The sequence below is a fragment of the Misgurnus anguillicaudatus genome, chromosome 8 (genome assembly GCF_027580225.2).
Source record: "Misgurnus anguillicaudatus chromosome 8, ASM2758022v2, whole genome shotgun sequence".
Lineage (NCBI taxonomy): Eukaryota > Metazoa > Chordata > Actinopteri > Cypriniformes > Cobitidae > Misgurnus > Misgurnus anguillicaudatus.
The window spans coordinates 32,934,001-32,951,870 of record NC_073344.2 but is presented as its reverse complement, the minus strand read 5'-3'; the positions used below and the strand labels follow the sequence as shown (position 1 = coordinate 32,951,870).

General features: G+C 35.9%; 1 protein-coding gene across 1 annotated transcript; it reads right to left on the bottom strand.

Annotated features, from left to right (window-relative positions):
* Positions 1 to 3,179: 3,179 nt before the first annotated feature.
* ccr7 (chemokine (C-C motif) receptor 7) lies at positions 3,180 to 7,392 on the bottom strand. Its single transcript, XM_073870718.1, has 4 exons — positions 7,228 to 7,392; positions 7,081 to 7,121; positions 5,363 to 6,312; positions 3,180 to 4,030 (listed from the first exon to the last, which is right to left on the bottom strand). Exons 1-4 carry the CDS (start codon positions 7,241 to 7,243, stop codon positions 3,922 to 3,924), a joined length of 1,116 nt encoding a protein of 371 aa, XP_073726819.1. The 5' UTR covers positions 7,244 to 7,392; the 3' UTR covers positions 3,180 to 3,921.
* Between the last annotated feature and the right edge of the window lie 10,478 nt (positions 7,393 to 17,870).

Here is a 17,870-nt window from a genome sequence, read left to right as displayed (position 1 = left end):
GGGTTCGGGGCGCACAGTGCTGCGCCCCAAGGCAGATCTGAAACAAGCCAATTAGAGCTCAGCCTCAAGTCATGTTTACTGACCTATATACCCCGGATTTCCACCTACTGCGGAGCGGCTGCAAATCGGCTCCGCTGCGTTACGGCTCCGCACTCTGCCATCCGCCAATACCCACCGGATCCGTATTTGTTGCAGAGCGGCTGCGTGCTGAAGTGACGAGGACCCGTGAGTTCTCGCAAATTCACATGAAGATCGCGCGATATCTAGTTCTGTCTCCGCCTATTATGACGTTGAATTATGACGTTATTACAAACCAGCCCAGATCACAACACGAGATTTCGCGAATTCAGGTATGATCACGCGATAAAGTCATGGCTCCGCCCTGCGGAGCTGTCCGGCATCCGTCAAAAATAGAAGCTCTGCGTATTTGTGCCGGAGGGCCGCGGATGGCCGGAGCTGTGACGGATTCGGAACGCAGTCAGTGGAAATTCACACATTGACTTGAATGGAAACCGATTGACTCCGTCGCCATTCCGCAGCGGATCCGCAGCCTTTCCGCAGTCGGTGGAAATTGAGGGATACACACACACATATGACACACACACACACACACACACACACACACAACAAACTCAGTTTTTTTTTTATTATAATTGACTAACAGTGGAAAAGTACAACTAAATGATTTTATTTTGTATTAATTTGCACTATATATATTTAACTTTTCGGTAACATGTTAAAGTAGCTTTCTTCTCTGGCCAACTTTAAACAACACTGGTCCAAACAACAAACATGTCGAAGACTGCAAAATATTGTGCAGTCCCTGGTTGTGGAAGAACATAGTCGCTGCATAACTCGGAATCTAATAGGAATGTGTGGGTGAAATTTATTTTTAAAGAAGTTCCAGCTCACGTGGGTATAACATTGAGCACATATGGTACAGGTCGAAGTGGGATTTGCAGAGAGACTTCTTATGTGAGTAAAACATTTTAGTACTACGTGTCACTGCTTTGTTAGAGATCACTTGTTATGTCCTGATTGTGTGTAACATCCTTGTCTAACCACAAAGTTAAGGACTTACCCTGCTGTCAGACGCTGTAGCATTCTTAAGGGGGGTTGCACACCGGATGAGAAGCGGTGCAGGACAACTCGCAGGTATCACACATCGATAGTACACATTAAATAGAGCGAGCTTAGTCAGATAGTGTCTACTTCAAATTGCAAAATATACGTTAACAGCCTATGTTAATCGTTAAGGATTTGGGACAAATATGATGTTATTTAATGTTAAAATATGTGAGTGGCCCTCTGTGTCACGACAGGGATTTGAGCAGCGTCCAGATTAACAGCGGACAGTGTACATTCATAGAAAATAATGTGTTCTGTTTTTAGATTCATGGCACGACACCATGCTTCTTCTCCGGTGTGGGACCCCTTTTAGTATTACTGTGTCTGTGGTAAAGCCATCCGCGGTTTAATTAAGGCTCGTATAAGTTTACATGAGGCACCAAGTGCACGAGTATTGGAACACGAGTGTTTGTTTACCATCAGCATATGCTGTGTCGCGTCAGTGGATTCATTATGTGAAATGATATGATAATAAACCCATAAGATGTAACGTTAGATCAGTCGACGCTACTCCCATTTCAACTAGCATGTAGCAGGCTGGTCACTGCCTTACAACTACAGTACAAGAACAACGTTGATATGCCTGAATAACAGTACAACAATAATTATTCCACAAAGAAAGAATAATCACTGTTTTTCACCATTTTTGCAAACTGCGCATCTGTCTTGACACCTCTCTGTTCCTTCATTGCTCTCCAGCGTTGAAATGTTTCTCCAATAACGACTCTGGTTACATTACGTTCTTCTGACAATTTTCTCCTCTTCTCAGCGACTTCAAAAAAAAAGTATTTCTTTTGCGTCTTCCTTCGCGTTTCTTCTCTACCATGGTGCAAATTCGAGGAGGAAAGCAGGATCGACGATGAAAACAAACCGAAACTTAAGACGGAGTTTCATGCGTGACCCCTCGTTCAGACAGCCAGCGACGTTATCGCTGTGTGTCGCCCGTCTCTTTTAATGACGCCCCATTCAGACAGCCAGCGACCAGCAGTAGCAGAGCGACGCAATCTCATTTATTTCAATGGAAACCGGGCAACTTCTGGCGACACGAGTGAAAGTGACCGTTGGCGACCGTATTGGCGTGTCCAGCGACGCGAGAAAGTTAAGAAAAGTTTAACTTTATGCAAATGTCAAGCGAATTTCGCGAGCGACTACCAATGAGAACGAAGCAGATAACTTCGCTGGCTGTCTGAACGAGGGGTGAGGCGTTTCTTAATCTGCTTGTCATAAACAAGTGAGTACCATCCACGCCAGTAACTGACGAGAGAAGCATGACGTGAACTACACAGCTTCGTTTTCATTGGTAGTCCCTCCTAAATTTCGCTCGACATTTGCATAAAGTTAAACTTTTCTTAAACGCCCATATGGTCGCCAACGGTCACTTTCGCTTGTGTTGCTGGAAGTCGCCCGGTTTCCAATTAAATGAATGAGATCCCGTCGCTCTGCTACTGCTGGTCGCTGTCTGTCTGAATGGGGCGTTACGAGCATGCGTCACCTGTGTAAAGTTACTGGAGCGCGCACGTCTCTCACAAGGATCGTAATGGCAGTGATTGACAAGCGGGAGGGCCAATCACTGATGCGATGACCGCATCAGCTATTGGGTGATGTTTTTAAGGCCCTATCTTGTGCACAAATGATGTATATTAATATTATTACTTTCAGTGCACCTAATAAATATTTTTAGCAGTTAGTAAAGACAGTTTCAAGTAATATTGCAAAAATGTATAAAACAAACATCTTCTTTAGTGCATTTAACATATATGGGTTAATCCCTCTGTCTGCCATTTTTCCACATCAGAAGTTTTTAAACAATTCCCTACATGTAATACCCGAGGAGCTGAGCTAGTTTACTACTAAAATCATAGCAGTGGGCATTTACTTCCAAATCTTCAATGTAGCCCACCCATCAAAACCAGCCTCAAAACTAGTGAACAAATAGCCTATTACTTATTGCTTTTGATGTCTTTGCTTGTAAAAACCACGGCAAGGTCATAAGTAGACAGTATATATCAATAAAACGGCCAATTTACCTCACCTTTAAGTTTTAATCACATCACAAGAATACATTTATTGTTATCTCGAGATCATGAGAAAATAAGTTGTGATCACAAGGAAACAAACAAGCAAAAATAATAATAGTACACAGCCTCTCTCGGCTTTTGTACTTCACACTATAAACCTGGGTGACAAACCAAAAAAATGTGTAAGAAAATTATTTACAAAAAATGCCAAAGGAAAGTGGAATCTATATGTTTTAACTGTTAACATGTGTTTTAATGTGGAATATAAACCTGAGGTCTTTATGATTCTGTAAAATTCAGTAGAAAATTCAGCCATTTATTTAAGAAATTAATATTTATTCACTTTAACAACATAACAGTAAATCAACAAGCAAAATGTAAAAAAAAAGTATAAAAAATTTTGTTGATTGATTTGTTTCTAGTGGGCCATATGTTGTTGTGGTCAATGAAATAAATGATGCATAATCTTATGTAATTGAAACCATATGTACATGTATGTATAAAAGCAAACTATCCTTGTTATAAATCATATAAAGCAAATTTTAACTTTTTCTTCAAAAGAAGTCTAAAACAAGTCAAAGGCTCTTTGTTACAAAGCAGGAACTTTTTTACTGTACAAAAAATACTGGCAGCACTGCATAGCATAAATAAAAAAATCTCCATACAGCCTCACTCAGTATTATCTTTAGAGAGCTAATGAAGCAATTTAGCACTAAATACATGAAGTGCATTGAGTAAATAGCAAAATGTGGGAATCTGAGTGGAAAAACATCATTCAGGGGGAGAATGATGTGGTTTCGGTTTCCAGGCCAGCAGAGGATCTTCGTCTTCCACAGCGGGTGTACATGAGATGGCTCTTTTTGAGACAACCCAGGTCCTTTAACCACTTACCCGTCACGAGTGGGGGGGTGAAAAGTTGATGTGCAGCTTCAAATTAATATAACTCTGGTATTTTTTGGTCTAAAAGCCTAATCTTGGTCTTGTTTTAAAGAAGACAATGTAAGGTTTTTCACTGATGTTTCTGGAGGTGAAAATATTTAACAGAAAAATTGTTATAGCAGTTTAAATTTATTTTAATAATTAAAAATATTGCAATAACATATTCATTTGATAAATAAAATTATAAAAATGTAAATGTTTTACAAAAGTAATAATGTAAACATGAGGCCATATGTCTCAAGCAGTTGTGATTCGATTTTTAAGTTAAAATCACAAAAAATGAGGTTTGTGTCACACTTTTAGTGGTTTTTACCATCAACGGCCACTAGGTGTCAACGGTTTGTTGCATTCTCTTGTCACAAATTAATAAAATACTGTCACTGCATTATGTTAACTGCTAAAATGTTTTGAAATATGAAAACTACATTCTTAGAGCTTTCTAATGATATATAGTTTGGCAACATTTCTGTAGATTTATACCAGGATATAGTGAATATATAAAATTAATATGCATTCCTATGGGGGGTGGGGTCATGTAACAAAAAAACTGTCACTATATTATTTCTATCCTCAGATGACCTTGAAATATGAAAACTACACTCTGAGAGCTTCCCAAAGATATATAAATTGTCAAGATGATTAGGTTTAGGATAGGGTATTAGTGCTATACATATGTAAAAACAATTTGGGTCCACCTGTGGCCTGTGACGTTTTAGAAAATGACTCTGACTACGTCATTATTTTCCAAAAATTGTGATGAAATATGAAAACTACACTCTGAGAGCTTTCCAAAGATATATAATTTCTCAAGATGATTAGGTTTAGGATAGGTTATTAGTGTTATAAATAAGTAAAAACAATGTGGGCCCGCTTGAGGCCCGTGACCTTTTAGAAAATGACTCGCACTATGTCAATCTTTTCCCAAAATGATGATGACAAATAAAAACTACACTTTTAGAGCTTTCCATTGATATAAAGTTTGTCATGATTGGATAAGAATTCATATGCAAAACACTGAAGTAATTGTAAGCATCCCACCGGTGGGACAGTGACATTTCGCAGGATATAAATCTTTTGAAGCACACTCTCTTCATAAATTAATCAATTACTCTCCCTACATAATTTATTTTATAAAACACTGCAGAAATATGTATTCTAGAGGCTTAGACCTTTCCAATAATAAATAGTTTGTCATGATTCAATAAACATTTACATTCAAAATATTAAAGTAAACCTAGATGTTCCTCTACATGAACAGTGACAGTTAAGTGGTTAATAGCTTTAGGAGATCATTGCGAAACTTGACCCCAATGAAGGCATACAGGAATGGGTTCATACAACAACGCAGGAAAGCCACAGCCCTTGTCACATCCATAGCGTAAAGGCGACTGTTATCTTTTTGGCAGTCCGTTGTGTCCTGGGTAGTCACCCCCATGACCACGTTGTAGGGTAGTTGAGTCAACACAAAGACAGCCACGACAGCAATGATGACTTTGAAGGCTTTGTTCCTCTCAAAGTTCTTGGCTTGGATGAGAGTCTTGATGATGCAGCTGTAACAGAACATCATAACGACAGCTGGAACTATAAATCCCAAAACCATCTGACTTACTAGCATTTTACTGCGGTAGTCTTCATAGTCTTTACCATTTGCAACACAAGTTTCATTGATGTTGACTTCAGAGAACACCATGTCAGGTATCGAAAAGATCACCGCCATGACCCAGGTAACCAGAGAAGACACCTGACCGTAGTACACCGCAGTGGTGCGGCAACGATGAGCAAAGACGGCCTTCGTTATGGAGAAATACCGATCGACGCTGATACAGGTGAGAAGAAACATGCCACTGAAGAAGCTGACCTTGTAGATGGTAAACATGGCCTTGCATGGATACTGACCCAGATGCCACTTGCTCATGAAACTAGCTGCCCAAAAGGGGAGAGAAATCGCAAACAGTAGGTCAGCAATGGCCAGATTAAACAAGTAGACGTCTGTCATTGTTTTCAGCCTTTTGAAGTAAAGGTAGGTCAGGAGGACCAGAAAGTTTCCCAAGAGAGCCAGGAGGCAAATGATGGTGTACATGAGGGGTAAAAACAAGGCACGGAAACTTCGGTTGGAGGTCTTTTCACACATGAATTCGAGCCCGCTGTAATCCATCTCTGTGGACATTTCATAAATGGTTGAATTATCCTCATATTGGTAATGGACAGTTGAGTTGGACCAACTTGTCTGTAATAAAGGTAAGACAGGAGAGGAGGGTTGCAACAAATGAGTCACCAAAAAAAGTGTAATCTTATATTGAGTGTCTAAAATTTTCTTTAGCAACTCAGCGTTGAGTCAGAAAGGGATGAACCCAACCCATTAGGTTGTAATTCTACACTCTCAGAAAAATGGTACAAAAACGTACCAAAGTTGTTACTGGGATGGAACCTTTCCAAAAAGGGGTACATTAGTACCTTAGGGTACAACACAGGTACAAATCTGTAAAAAAATTGGTACATATTTAAGGTACCGTCCCAGTGACAACGTTTGTAGCTTTTTTGCGAGAGTCTATGCCCAGTTGTTCCAACCCAAAATGCTATTTTTTGAACCCATTGTTGGGTCAAATGTAAACATTTTTGGGTTAATTTAACCCAACGGCTGGTTCGTCCCTTTTTGGGTTCAAAAAACAGCCCAGAATTTTTTACAGTGTAACTTTTGTTTGAATACATCCACAGTACATTGCCTGAATTGTATGTTGTAATAGTAAATCAATTTCTTTAATACAAATTCTCAATTTTTGTTTTCCTATTAAATAATCAGATCTTAATTAGAGATTCAATAAAACTTGTAGCTCAACTAGTAGAGCATGATGTGAGCATTGAAGGGTTCGATTCCCAAGAGATACGCAAGCTGATAAAATCTCTACCTAGAAAGCATTGTAAGTCGCATCTGCCAAACGCATAAATTGTGAAGCACGTGTTGTGTAGCTTGTTCTGCTATATGCCAAAAAATTACCTTTATGTGGCACGACCAAATCAGCAAAGCAGGACAAAAAACTGTCAGAGAGTAAAAACCAAAAGATTTAATTCAGAAATGTAAATGAAAACGACTAATACATCAAACAGTTTATCTTCTTTAAAAAAAACATGCAAACATGCTTACCAGTAAATGCATTCATGACTGCAGTTTTATTTCTCTTTGAACGTTTCCCCAGGACCGCTTTCTGCACAGTGAACACGAGAGCTCTCTGTATCTTGTGTTAACACGGTGAAGCACCGCTTTTAACTTTGAAGCCAAGACCAGAGGAAAGGGTTTTCACCACAGTCTCTGTCGTGTTGAAAAACAAGATCTTTACTCACCTTTGCACAACCATAAAATGATTCCTTATAACAGGTATCCAATGGAAATGTTTTTATTCACTGTCGTGTTTATCAAATTAAACCTTAAAGACTAGTTTATCTGTCTTTTAATATTCCATGAGTGTCTACAATGTAAACATGATGGGTGTTCAAGGTACATGAGAATAAGTCAGCAGTAGCAGATCTGAGATATTTTGAAAGGATAATGAGTAATTTAATGAACATGTTTATTCAATGAGGCACTGATGGATTATAGTACTGTTCCACGTGGTTAAACTGTGGTTAGCCTCGGCAAACTTAAAGCAGTGCAACCCATCTACACGTGGTAGGTATGTAGATAACATACAGGGAACAGTTATCTACTAAGGACAGTTTATTTGTTGAAGATGTATGAGATTATCACATACTTACTTTGTGTCACATGGAAACCACATTCAGATCACAAAACAACAGGATGAACATTTGCTCTTTTAAAGCTCCATGTCCCCAACCACCGACACTCCCCTCACCCAGTTTCATCTTTGCACAGGTACACGCACTGCTGCACGTGTGCATTTGCGGCTTGGTGTGTACATTACTGCCAGGAAAAGAGGCTCAGGCAGGAAGAAGTGCTTTCGGCCACAACTCAGGTGATTTGCGTGGTAAAGGAACTGCGGCTCAGAGAAAGCGTGAATAAACCTCAGTTTGTATTATCACCTGTGTATTTTTGATATGTTAAGGTGAAATGTTGCAGAGAGTGCACACAAGTTCGTAGTATCACATTTCATAGGTGTGAAACGTAAGATAGAATCAACATGAAATAAAAAACTGTTCACTGGCTCGTAATCATAGGGGAACAATTTAACTGCCACATAGCATCTATGTAGTACCTGTAGTACACTTAAATGTTTCAAATCACCAAACACATTTAAATATGAATCAAAGATAACACACGTAAACACAAGATGCAGTTTTTAAAGTAATGTTTTTATTATGAAGGGAAATCTAAATCCAAATCCACATGGTCCTGTATAAAAAAAGTTCTTGCCCCCCTCCCCAGTTAAAACATAACTGTGGTTTATCACATCTGAGTTCAGTTTCTCTATAGCCACATCCAGGCCTGATTACTGTCACACCTGTTTACAATCAAGAAACTTAAATAGGACCTGCTTGACAGTAAACTTAAATAGGACCTGCTTGACAGTGAAGTAGACCAAAAGATCCTCAAAAGCATCATGTTGAGATTCAAAGAAATTCAGGAACAAATGAGGAAAAAAAAGTAATCAAGATTTATCAGTCTGGAAAAGATTATAAATTCATTTTGGGACTTCAGCGAACCACAGTGAAAGCCATTATCCACAAATGCCGAAAACACGGAACAGTGAAGAACCTTCCCGGGAGTGGCAGGCTGACCAAAATTACCTCAAGAGCACATTGACGACTCATCCAAGAGGTCACAAAAGACCCTACAACAACATCCAAAGAACTGCAGGCCTTACTTGTCTCAATCAGTGTTCATGACTCCATATTAACAAAGACACTGGGCAAAAAGGGCTTGCATGGCAGAGTTCCAAGATGAAAACCACTGCTGAGCAAAAAGAACATAAAAGCTCGTCTGAGTTTTGCCAGAAAACATCTTGATGATCCCCAAGACTTTTGGGAAAATACTTTGTGAAAGTTGAACTTTTAAGGAAGGTGTGTCCCATTACGTCTGGCGTAAAAGTTCTTTGTTTTTTATTTGTGCTTGCACAAATTCATTCAAAAATAATAAAAACTTTCAAAACATTTGCATACATTAAACATTCAATGCAAACGCAGGAGTAGGACGAAGAAGCAAATCTTATTTAACCTACTCCAATTTTATTTTAAAGAAAAAGTAACAAAAATACACATGGCGAAAATCAATTGCAATAGCCTATACCCAATCATACACACAATCATTTTCTAAACATTTTCATAAAATTTCACAATTTCTTGTTTACATTTATGCTTAAATTGTAAAATGTTTAAATTTTTTTTAATCACCTTCCAAAGAGTTCCAATGTTTTACACCTGCAACAGCAATACACATTTGTTTTAAAGTGATTGTGACTGAAATCAGGTTCACATGGTTTTTACAAACTTTTTTTACATAGGAGATATATGGCTTCCATTTTAATTTCTCATTTATGAGAACCCCCAAAAACCTAAATTCATAAACTCTTTTAATATTAGTTCTGTTTAAACACAAATAGATTTTTTGGGACATTTATTATTTGTAAACGACATAAACTTTTTCAACCCAGTCTCGCCCCATGTCGTCGGTGTTTGACGACACTTGACCATTCGTCGGTGTGTGGCGCGGAGGGTGTACCTTTCGCGTCATTTTTTGACGAGCTGGGGACTTCAATACTATTACGTCCATTGCATTCTCTTCTCCTGTTTTCTTGCCATTTTCGCGTCGGTTTAGGGTTAGATTTACATAATGACATCCCTACCCAAACCTAACTCTAACCCCAACGCCAGGTGACAACTGTTTCTAACCCCAACGCCAGGTGACAACTGTTTAATTTCGCGTACACTGTTTAATTTCGCGTACACTGTTTAATTTTGCGTAATCTAACCCTAAACCGACGCGAAAATGGTAAGAAAATAGGAGAAGAGAATGCAACGGACGTAATAGTATTGAAGTCCCCAGTTCGTCAAAAAATGACGCGAAAGGTATACCCTCCGCGTCACATATTGACGAATGGTCAAGTGTCGTCAAATATTGTCGACATGGGGTGAGACTGTGTTAACTTTTTTACTTAAATTTAATGAAAGTTTATTATTATTCCTGAACCATTTCTGAAGTAGGACCATTTCTCTTTGAATTTGGGTTAGTAGTATTTTCTAAATTTCTTAAAGAACTAAAAAAATTGTGTCATCTGCAAAAAGAACAAAACTTAATATTTTTGACATTTTACAAAGATCATTGATGTATAAAATAAAAAGTTTTGGCCCTAATACAGAACCTTGTGGGACTCCAATTTTTTTTACATTTTGATACATGTCCTGCATAATGAACACTGTTCCCTGTTTTCTAAATAACTAGTCAACCATTTTAATACTCTACCCCTGATTCCATGTGCATGTAACTTATATATTAAAATACCATGGTCAATGCTATCAAATGCCTGTTTAATGGCCTCTGTAATTTTTATCAAAGCTAAGGCTGTTGAATGGCTGTTTCGAAAACCATACTGACTATCGGATAACAATGAATGTTTCTCAAGAAAAATCTAATCTTTTAACAAAAATGTTCTCCAGTACTTTGGAAAATTGAGAAAGCAAAGATATAGGCCTATAGTTAGTGAGACTATACCTTTCACCGCATTTCAGAAAAATAACATCATACCAACAGTAAAATATGGTGGTGGTAGTGTGATGGTCTGGGGATGTTTTGCTGCTTCAATACTTGGAAGACTTGTTGTGATAAATGGAACTATTAAATCTTGCTGTCTACCAAAAAATCCTGAAGGATAATGTCCGGCAATCTGTTCCTGACCTCAAGGTGAAACAAACTTGGGTTCTGCAGCAGGACAATGATCCAAAACACACCAGCAAGTCCACCTCTGAATGGCTGAAGAAAAACAAAACGAAGACTTTGGAGTGGACTAGTCAAAGTCCTGACCTCAATAATTTTGAGATGCTGTGACACAAAAAAGGTGGTTCATGCTCAAAAACCCTCCAATGTGTCTGAATAACAACAATTCTGCAAAGATGAGTTTGAAAATTCCTCCACAGTGCTGTAACAGACTCATTGCAAGTCATACTTGTCAACATTGTTATTTGAAATTAAGGGAAATATTTTAAGCCCTAACACCACAATACTCCCGTTTTTACTACTACGCAAGAGAATTGATGTGTGCCTTAATGCTTAACTCAGAAGATGTATGTATAAGTCACTTGCAAGAGAGCCATACAAACAATGGTATACCCTGCAAAAAATTACTTTCTTTCTTAGTATTTTGTCTTGTTTTCGAAACAAATATCTAAAAAAAATTTTAATCATGATGCATTTTCTTGATGAGCAAAATGAGTTATATACATATATAAGACAAAAATAATATAAACGCACAAAAAACCTGCCAATGGGATAAGAAAAAAAATCTTGAAATAAGTTTCCTTTTCCTTAAAGAGTAACTAAACCCTAAACCAACTTTTTTTAGTTAATGATCTGTAAGAATGATGCTTTATTAGTGTTGTTCATTGATTTTAGTAACTTTTTTGACATTTGGATATAAAGTGTTTCAATACTGCAATATATGGTGTAAAAACGTCTGAGTGATGCCCTCTTCAGGTTGAAGGTGGCTACTGCAGTTGAATTTTCCTATTGGATGTTGAGTCCAAAAAATGACTCGTGACGTAAGCAGATTCAAGCTCACCACGCCCTTGTTACGATCTCACCACACACTTGGTACGAGCTTAGTTCGTCGCCTCTATCTCCGTTGGGATCTGCCCACTTTTCTTGCATTTTTCAAATATTGCCAGTGGGCGGAGTCAGGCTCTGACCAGGGGTTTAGTTACGCTTTAAAGGCGGGGTTCATGATTTTTGAGAAACGCTTTGGAAAAGGGACAGAGTACCAAAACACACTTGTAGCCAATCAGCAGTAAGGTGTGTGTCTACTAACCGACATCGTTGATTGGGTTGGGTGTGTGTGGAGTGGGAGGGTCTATCAAAAGAAAGTCCAGATTCTATTGGTGTAGGTGTGTGTTTGTTTAAGTGATTTCACATGTCAATATTGGCATTCAAAGATCGTGCACTCCGCCTTAAAACACTGAATTCAAGAAAAATGAATATAACATTTTCATACCCCATTGGCAGATTTTTTTGCTTGTTTTAATTACAAATTCACTTAACTTTGATATTTTTGTCTAAACACTAAACTTATTCTCTTAGGTAATTTTGCTCATCAAGAAAATGCATCTTAGAATTTTTAGATATATTTACTGAAAACGAGACAAAAAGTAAGAAAGTCATTTTTTCAGTGTATACCTTGTATGGTTGTTTGCATGGCTCTCTTGCATCTGCAAATTACTTGTTATACACAGGTCGCAGATGTTGCTTTTCTTAACACCTTCTAAGTTAAGTGTTAAGGCACAAACAGCAGTGTTTCCCTACATGCAAAGTTACAAAATATGCACACCCTGCCACACGTACCAGCCCGCATATCCAAATGTGCGAGTTTGTGTATGCTGGCGGGCGGACGTGAGCATTTATGCGCGTGGTGGTTGTAGCTTTGTGCACAACTCGTCATCCTTCAACAATCCTGGAGAAGCCTTTCTTTTTCTTGTTTCATTTGCGGGTGTCAACAACCGAGGGAAAGAATGATAAAATACAGGAGAATCCCGGGAAAAACGGGAGGGTTGACAAGTATGTTGCAAGTTATCGAAAAAGTTGATTGCTGCTAAGGGTGACCCAACCAGTTACTAGGTTTAGGGGGAAAGCACTTTTTCACACAGGGCCATGTGTGTTTGGATTTTGTTTTCCATTCATAATAAAATCCTTTATTTAAAAACTGCATGTTGTGTTTACTTGTGTTGATTAATATTTAAATTTGATTCAAGATCTGAAACATCAAAGTGTGATAAACATGCAAAAACATAAAAAATCTGCTAGGTTGCCAACACTTTTTCACACCATTGTATACAGTATAGGTGCTATATAGCACTAAAAATAGTTCCCCTATGATTACGAGCTTTTCGTGCTATTTAACACCATTTTTTTTAGTGTAGTGGAAACTAAACTAGTTCATACTTTTTTTTTTAATGTTAATTACTGTGAACCTTTATTTTATTCAATATATAGATAGCTTTTAGTTGCAACTGACATTTTCTAAAAAAAAAAAAGTAATAATATCACAAAACAAAGGAGAGATTTTACATAAGATTAGGGCAAAAGGAAGAATGGAGAAATATTTCGCAACTAGCTTTTGAAACTTGATTAAAGAGATCAAAGAAAGCAAGAGGAAAACACACACACACACACATACACATACCCAACCTGAAAGATTAAAAAAACAAAACAAAACCAAAAGTTCCCTTTTCTCAGAGCATTTGTAGTAAAAACAAACCTACGCTTGCAGTTACACGGAAAGTTTGTTAAAGTGCACGCAAGCATATGCAGTTTTAAATAGTGTACGAAGGTCATTGCTAGAATGAGTTTGTCACCTATATTCGTGGTTGCCACTCTGCACCCATATCAATTCACAGTGCCAGTGCAAAATATTTGTGGTTTCATTAAAAACAGGAAAAGGTTAAGGTGTAAGTAACTGCCACATTGCCAAGATGCAATGACAAAACTATTTCTATGCAACAATAACTTTGATAAAGGATAATATTTGTTTGTTTAATAATGCAAGATTTGCCAAAGACCATTTTCTTGTAAAAATAAAATAGGGAAAAAAGCAACAATCGGCAAGAAAATCGATATTATTGAACTTAAATTGAACTTCCTTTATTAAAAACACGAAAAGTTTAAGGTGTTAGTAACTGCCAGTTTAAAGATGTAACGACAAAACTATTTCTACGCAACAATAACTTTGATAAAGGATAATATTTTGTTTGTTTAATCATGCAAGATTTGCCAAAGACCATTTTCTTTTAAAAAAAGGGAAAAAAGCAACAATCGGCAAGAAAATCGATATTATTGAACTTAAATTGAACTTCCTTTATTAAAAAAAACAAAAAGTTTAAGGTGTTAGTAACTGCCAGTTTAAAGATGTAACGACAAAACTATTTCTACGCAACAATAACTTTGATAAAGGATAATATTTTGTTTGTTTAATCATGCTAGATTTGCCAAATACCATTTTCTTGTAAAAAAAAGGGAAAAAAGCAACAATCGCCAAGAAAATCGATATTATTGAACTTAAATTGAACTTCCTTTATTAAAAACACGAAAAGTTTAAGGTGTTAGTAACTGCCAGTTTAAAGATGCAACGACAAAACAACTATTTCTACGCAACAATAACTTTGATAAAGCATAATATTTTGTTTTTTTTAATCATGCAAGATTTGCCAAAGACCATTTTCTTGTAAAAAAAGGGAAAAAAGCGACAATCACAAAGAAAATCGATATTATTGAACTTAACTTGAACTTCCTTTATTAAAAACACGAAAAGTTTAAGGTGTTAGTAACTGCCAGTTTAAAGATGTAACGACAAAACTATTTCTACACAACAATAACTTTGATAAAGGATAATATTTTGTTTGTTTAATAATGCAAGATTTGCCAAAGACCATTTTCTTGTAAAAATAAAATAGGGAAAAAAGCAACAATCGGCAAGAAAATCGATATTATTGAACTTAAATTGAACTTCCTTTATTAAAAACACGAAAAGTTTAAGGTGTTAGTAACTGCCAGTTTAAAGATGTAACGACAAAACTATTTCTACACAACAATAACTTTGATAAAGGATAATATTTCGTTTGTTTAATCATGCAAGATTTGCCAAATACCATTTTCTTGTAAAAAAAGGGAAAAAAGCAACAATCGGCAAGAAAATCGATATTATTGAACTTAAATTGAACTTCCTTTATTAAAAAAAACAAAAAGTTTAAGGTGTTAGTAACTGCCAGTTTAAAGATGTAACGACAAAACTATTTCTACACAACAATAACTTTGATAAAGGATAATATTTCGTTTGTTTAATCATGCAAGATTTGCCAAATACCATTTTCTTGTAAAAAAAAGGGAAAAAAGCAACAATCGCCAAGAAAATCGATATTATTGAACTTAAATTGAACTTCCTTTATTAAAAACACGAAAAGTTTAAGGTGTTAGTAACTGCCAGTTTAAAGATGCAACGACAAAACTATTTCTACGCAACAATAACTTTGATAAAGCATAATATTTTGTTTTTTTAATCATGCAAGATTTGCCAAAGACCATTTTCTTGTAAAAAAAGGGAAAAAAGCGACAATCACCAAGAAAATCGATATTATTGAACTTAAATTGAACTTTCTTCATTAAAAACACGAAAAGTTTAAGGTGTTAGTAACTGCCACTTTAAAGATGGAATGACAAAACTTTTCTACGCAACAATAACTTTGATAAAGGATAATATTTTGTTTTTTTTTTAATCATGCAAGATTTGCCAAATACCATTTTCTTGTAAAAAAAAAAGGGAGAAAAAAATCGACAATCACCAAGAAAATCGATATTATTGAACTTAAATTGAACTTCCTTTATTAAAAACACGAAAAGTTTAAGGTGTTAGTAATTGCCAGTTTAAAGATGTAACGACAAAACTATTTCTACGCAACAATAACTTTGATAAAGCATAATATTTTGTTTGTTTAATAATGCAAGATTTGCCAAAGACCATTTTCTTGTAAAAATAAAAAAGGGAAAAAAGCAACAATCGGCAAGAAAATCGATATTATTGAACTTAAATTGAACTTCCTTTATTTAAAAAAATGAAAAGTTTAAGGTGTTAGTAACTGCCAGTTTAAAGATGTAACGACAAAACAATTTCTACGCAACAATAACTTTGATAAAGGATAATATTTAGTTTGTTTAATCATGCAAGATTTGCCAAAGACCATTTTCTTGCAAAAAAGGGAAAAAAGCGACAATCACAAAGAAAATCGATATTATTGAACTTAAATTGAACTTCCTTTATTAAAAAAACCCAGACAAGTTTAAGGTGTTAGTAACTGCCAGTTTAAAGATGTAACGACAAAACTATTTCTACGCAACAATAACTTTGATAAACGATAATATTTTGTTTGTTTAATCATGCAAGATTTGCCAAAGACCATTTTCTTGCAAAAAAAGGGAAAAAACTACAACCACCAAGAAAATCGACATTATTGAACTTTCTTTAAATAAGCTGTGTTATTATGTTTTCAGAACAATCAAATCAATGAGTGTCAATTAAAATATTAGGCCTACTTAATTTAACAAACATGTGACACATAAACAAGTTCAATCTGAAAACTGAAAAAAATTCCTTGTTACACTTGAAGTTTTTAAGTTTAATCAATTTGAAATTACAATTCATTTCAACTTTCTTGACTAGTGATGAGTTGTTATAAATGGTAAAAATAAAGTTGAAGTAACTTAAGCTAATTCAACTTTATTTTTAAGTTACAAATCATGAAAAAATAAGTTGAAATGACTTGTAAATTCAAGTTGATTAAATGTACAAATTTAAGTGCAACACATTTTTTTTTACATTTTTAAACTAACTAAACTCAACAAATTTTTTAAAAAAGTACATTATTGATGTTTAGCATGTGAGCTATATGATGATGAGGCTTTAGAAAAAAATCAATAAATTCAACAGCAAGTCGACAGTTAAATGACCTAATGTTAACTCTGATAGCAAGTCGTACTACGCACAAGCAAATACAGGAAGCCAGACTAGTCTCGTCTGTATAGATATATGGTCAGTTTCTAAACACCATCCTTCTCTCATAATGATTGTTTACTATTCACTGATACAATCATGAAATTCCCCTTTAAACATATTGCATTTTAATCTCCAAGAAGTTTCTTAGTCACATTTTACTCAACTGCATATGTGAAAACAACAGGTGATGTTTTTTACCCCTGAAACTCCCACTCGAGGTTTCTTTGTTCGTCTTTTATACTTGCATGGGAAACAACACCTGTGTGCAGTTTATTTTTAAGATAGGTCAGCAATTACCACAAAGCCGAAAAGTTCAACATCCCCATTTAACATGGAAGCCGTAGTCAGAAATTGCAAGTTGTTATAGTTCTGCAAAAGTGCTTTATATACCTGCACTGTTGGTTTTTAAATTGTTTAACATCTAATCTCTTTAGCAAGATATGATCACTTTACATAATGAACCTTAATCTCTTGTGGTCGAAACCGTCAAATTAGATAAATATTACATGAGAGTTCAGCATGTGATTTTAAGACTGATAATTCATTCTTGGTTTAAATTTGAACCACTGTAACTTCCTTACAAACTATGTTGTTGTGCATCCGTGCATCTGAAAAAAGCTAACCACAGTGTTTTGTACGGCTCACCTTTCACATTATAATATGAAATAACAATTTCTTTAACATCAAATATTATTTCCTGTATCCCTAACCCCACCTCTAATCCTAACAGAAAATATGGACAAAAATAAAGAAAATAATTTACTGTAGTATGTTTATAGCCTTTCGATCTATTATGACACAGGACTCTAAAAACGGATGTGCTCATTTTATACACATTTTTTATGCTCCATTTTCACATCATGTGTCATTTTGTGATGATTTTGTGTTGAAGTTATTCAAAAAGTAAATTGAAGTAGTTTCAATAATAACACAGACGTGTGTCTAGTTTGAGACAATGCATTTAGTGTGTTGTCCCAAAAATAACACTGATTGTGTTGTTTATAACACATCCATTTTTAGAGTGTATGTACTACCCCTGTTGTTATACATACAAATTTATGATCTCATAAATTACAAGCTCGTGCAC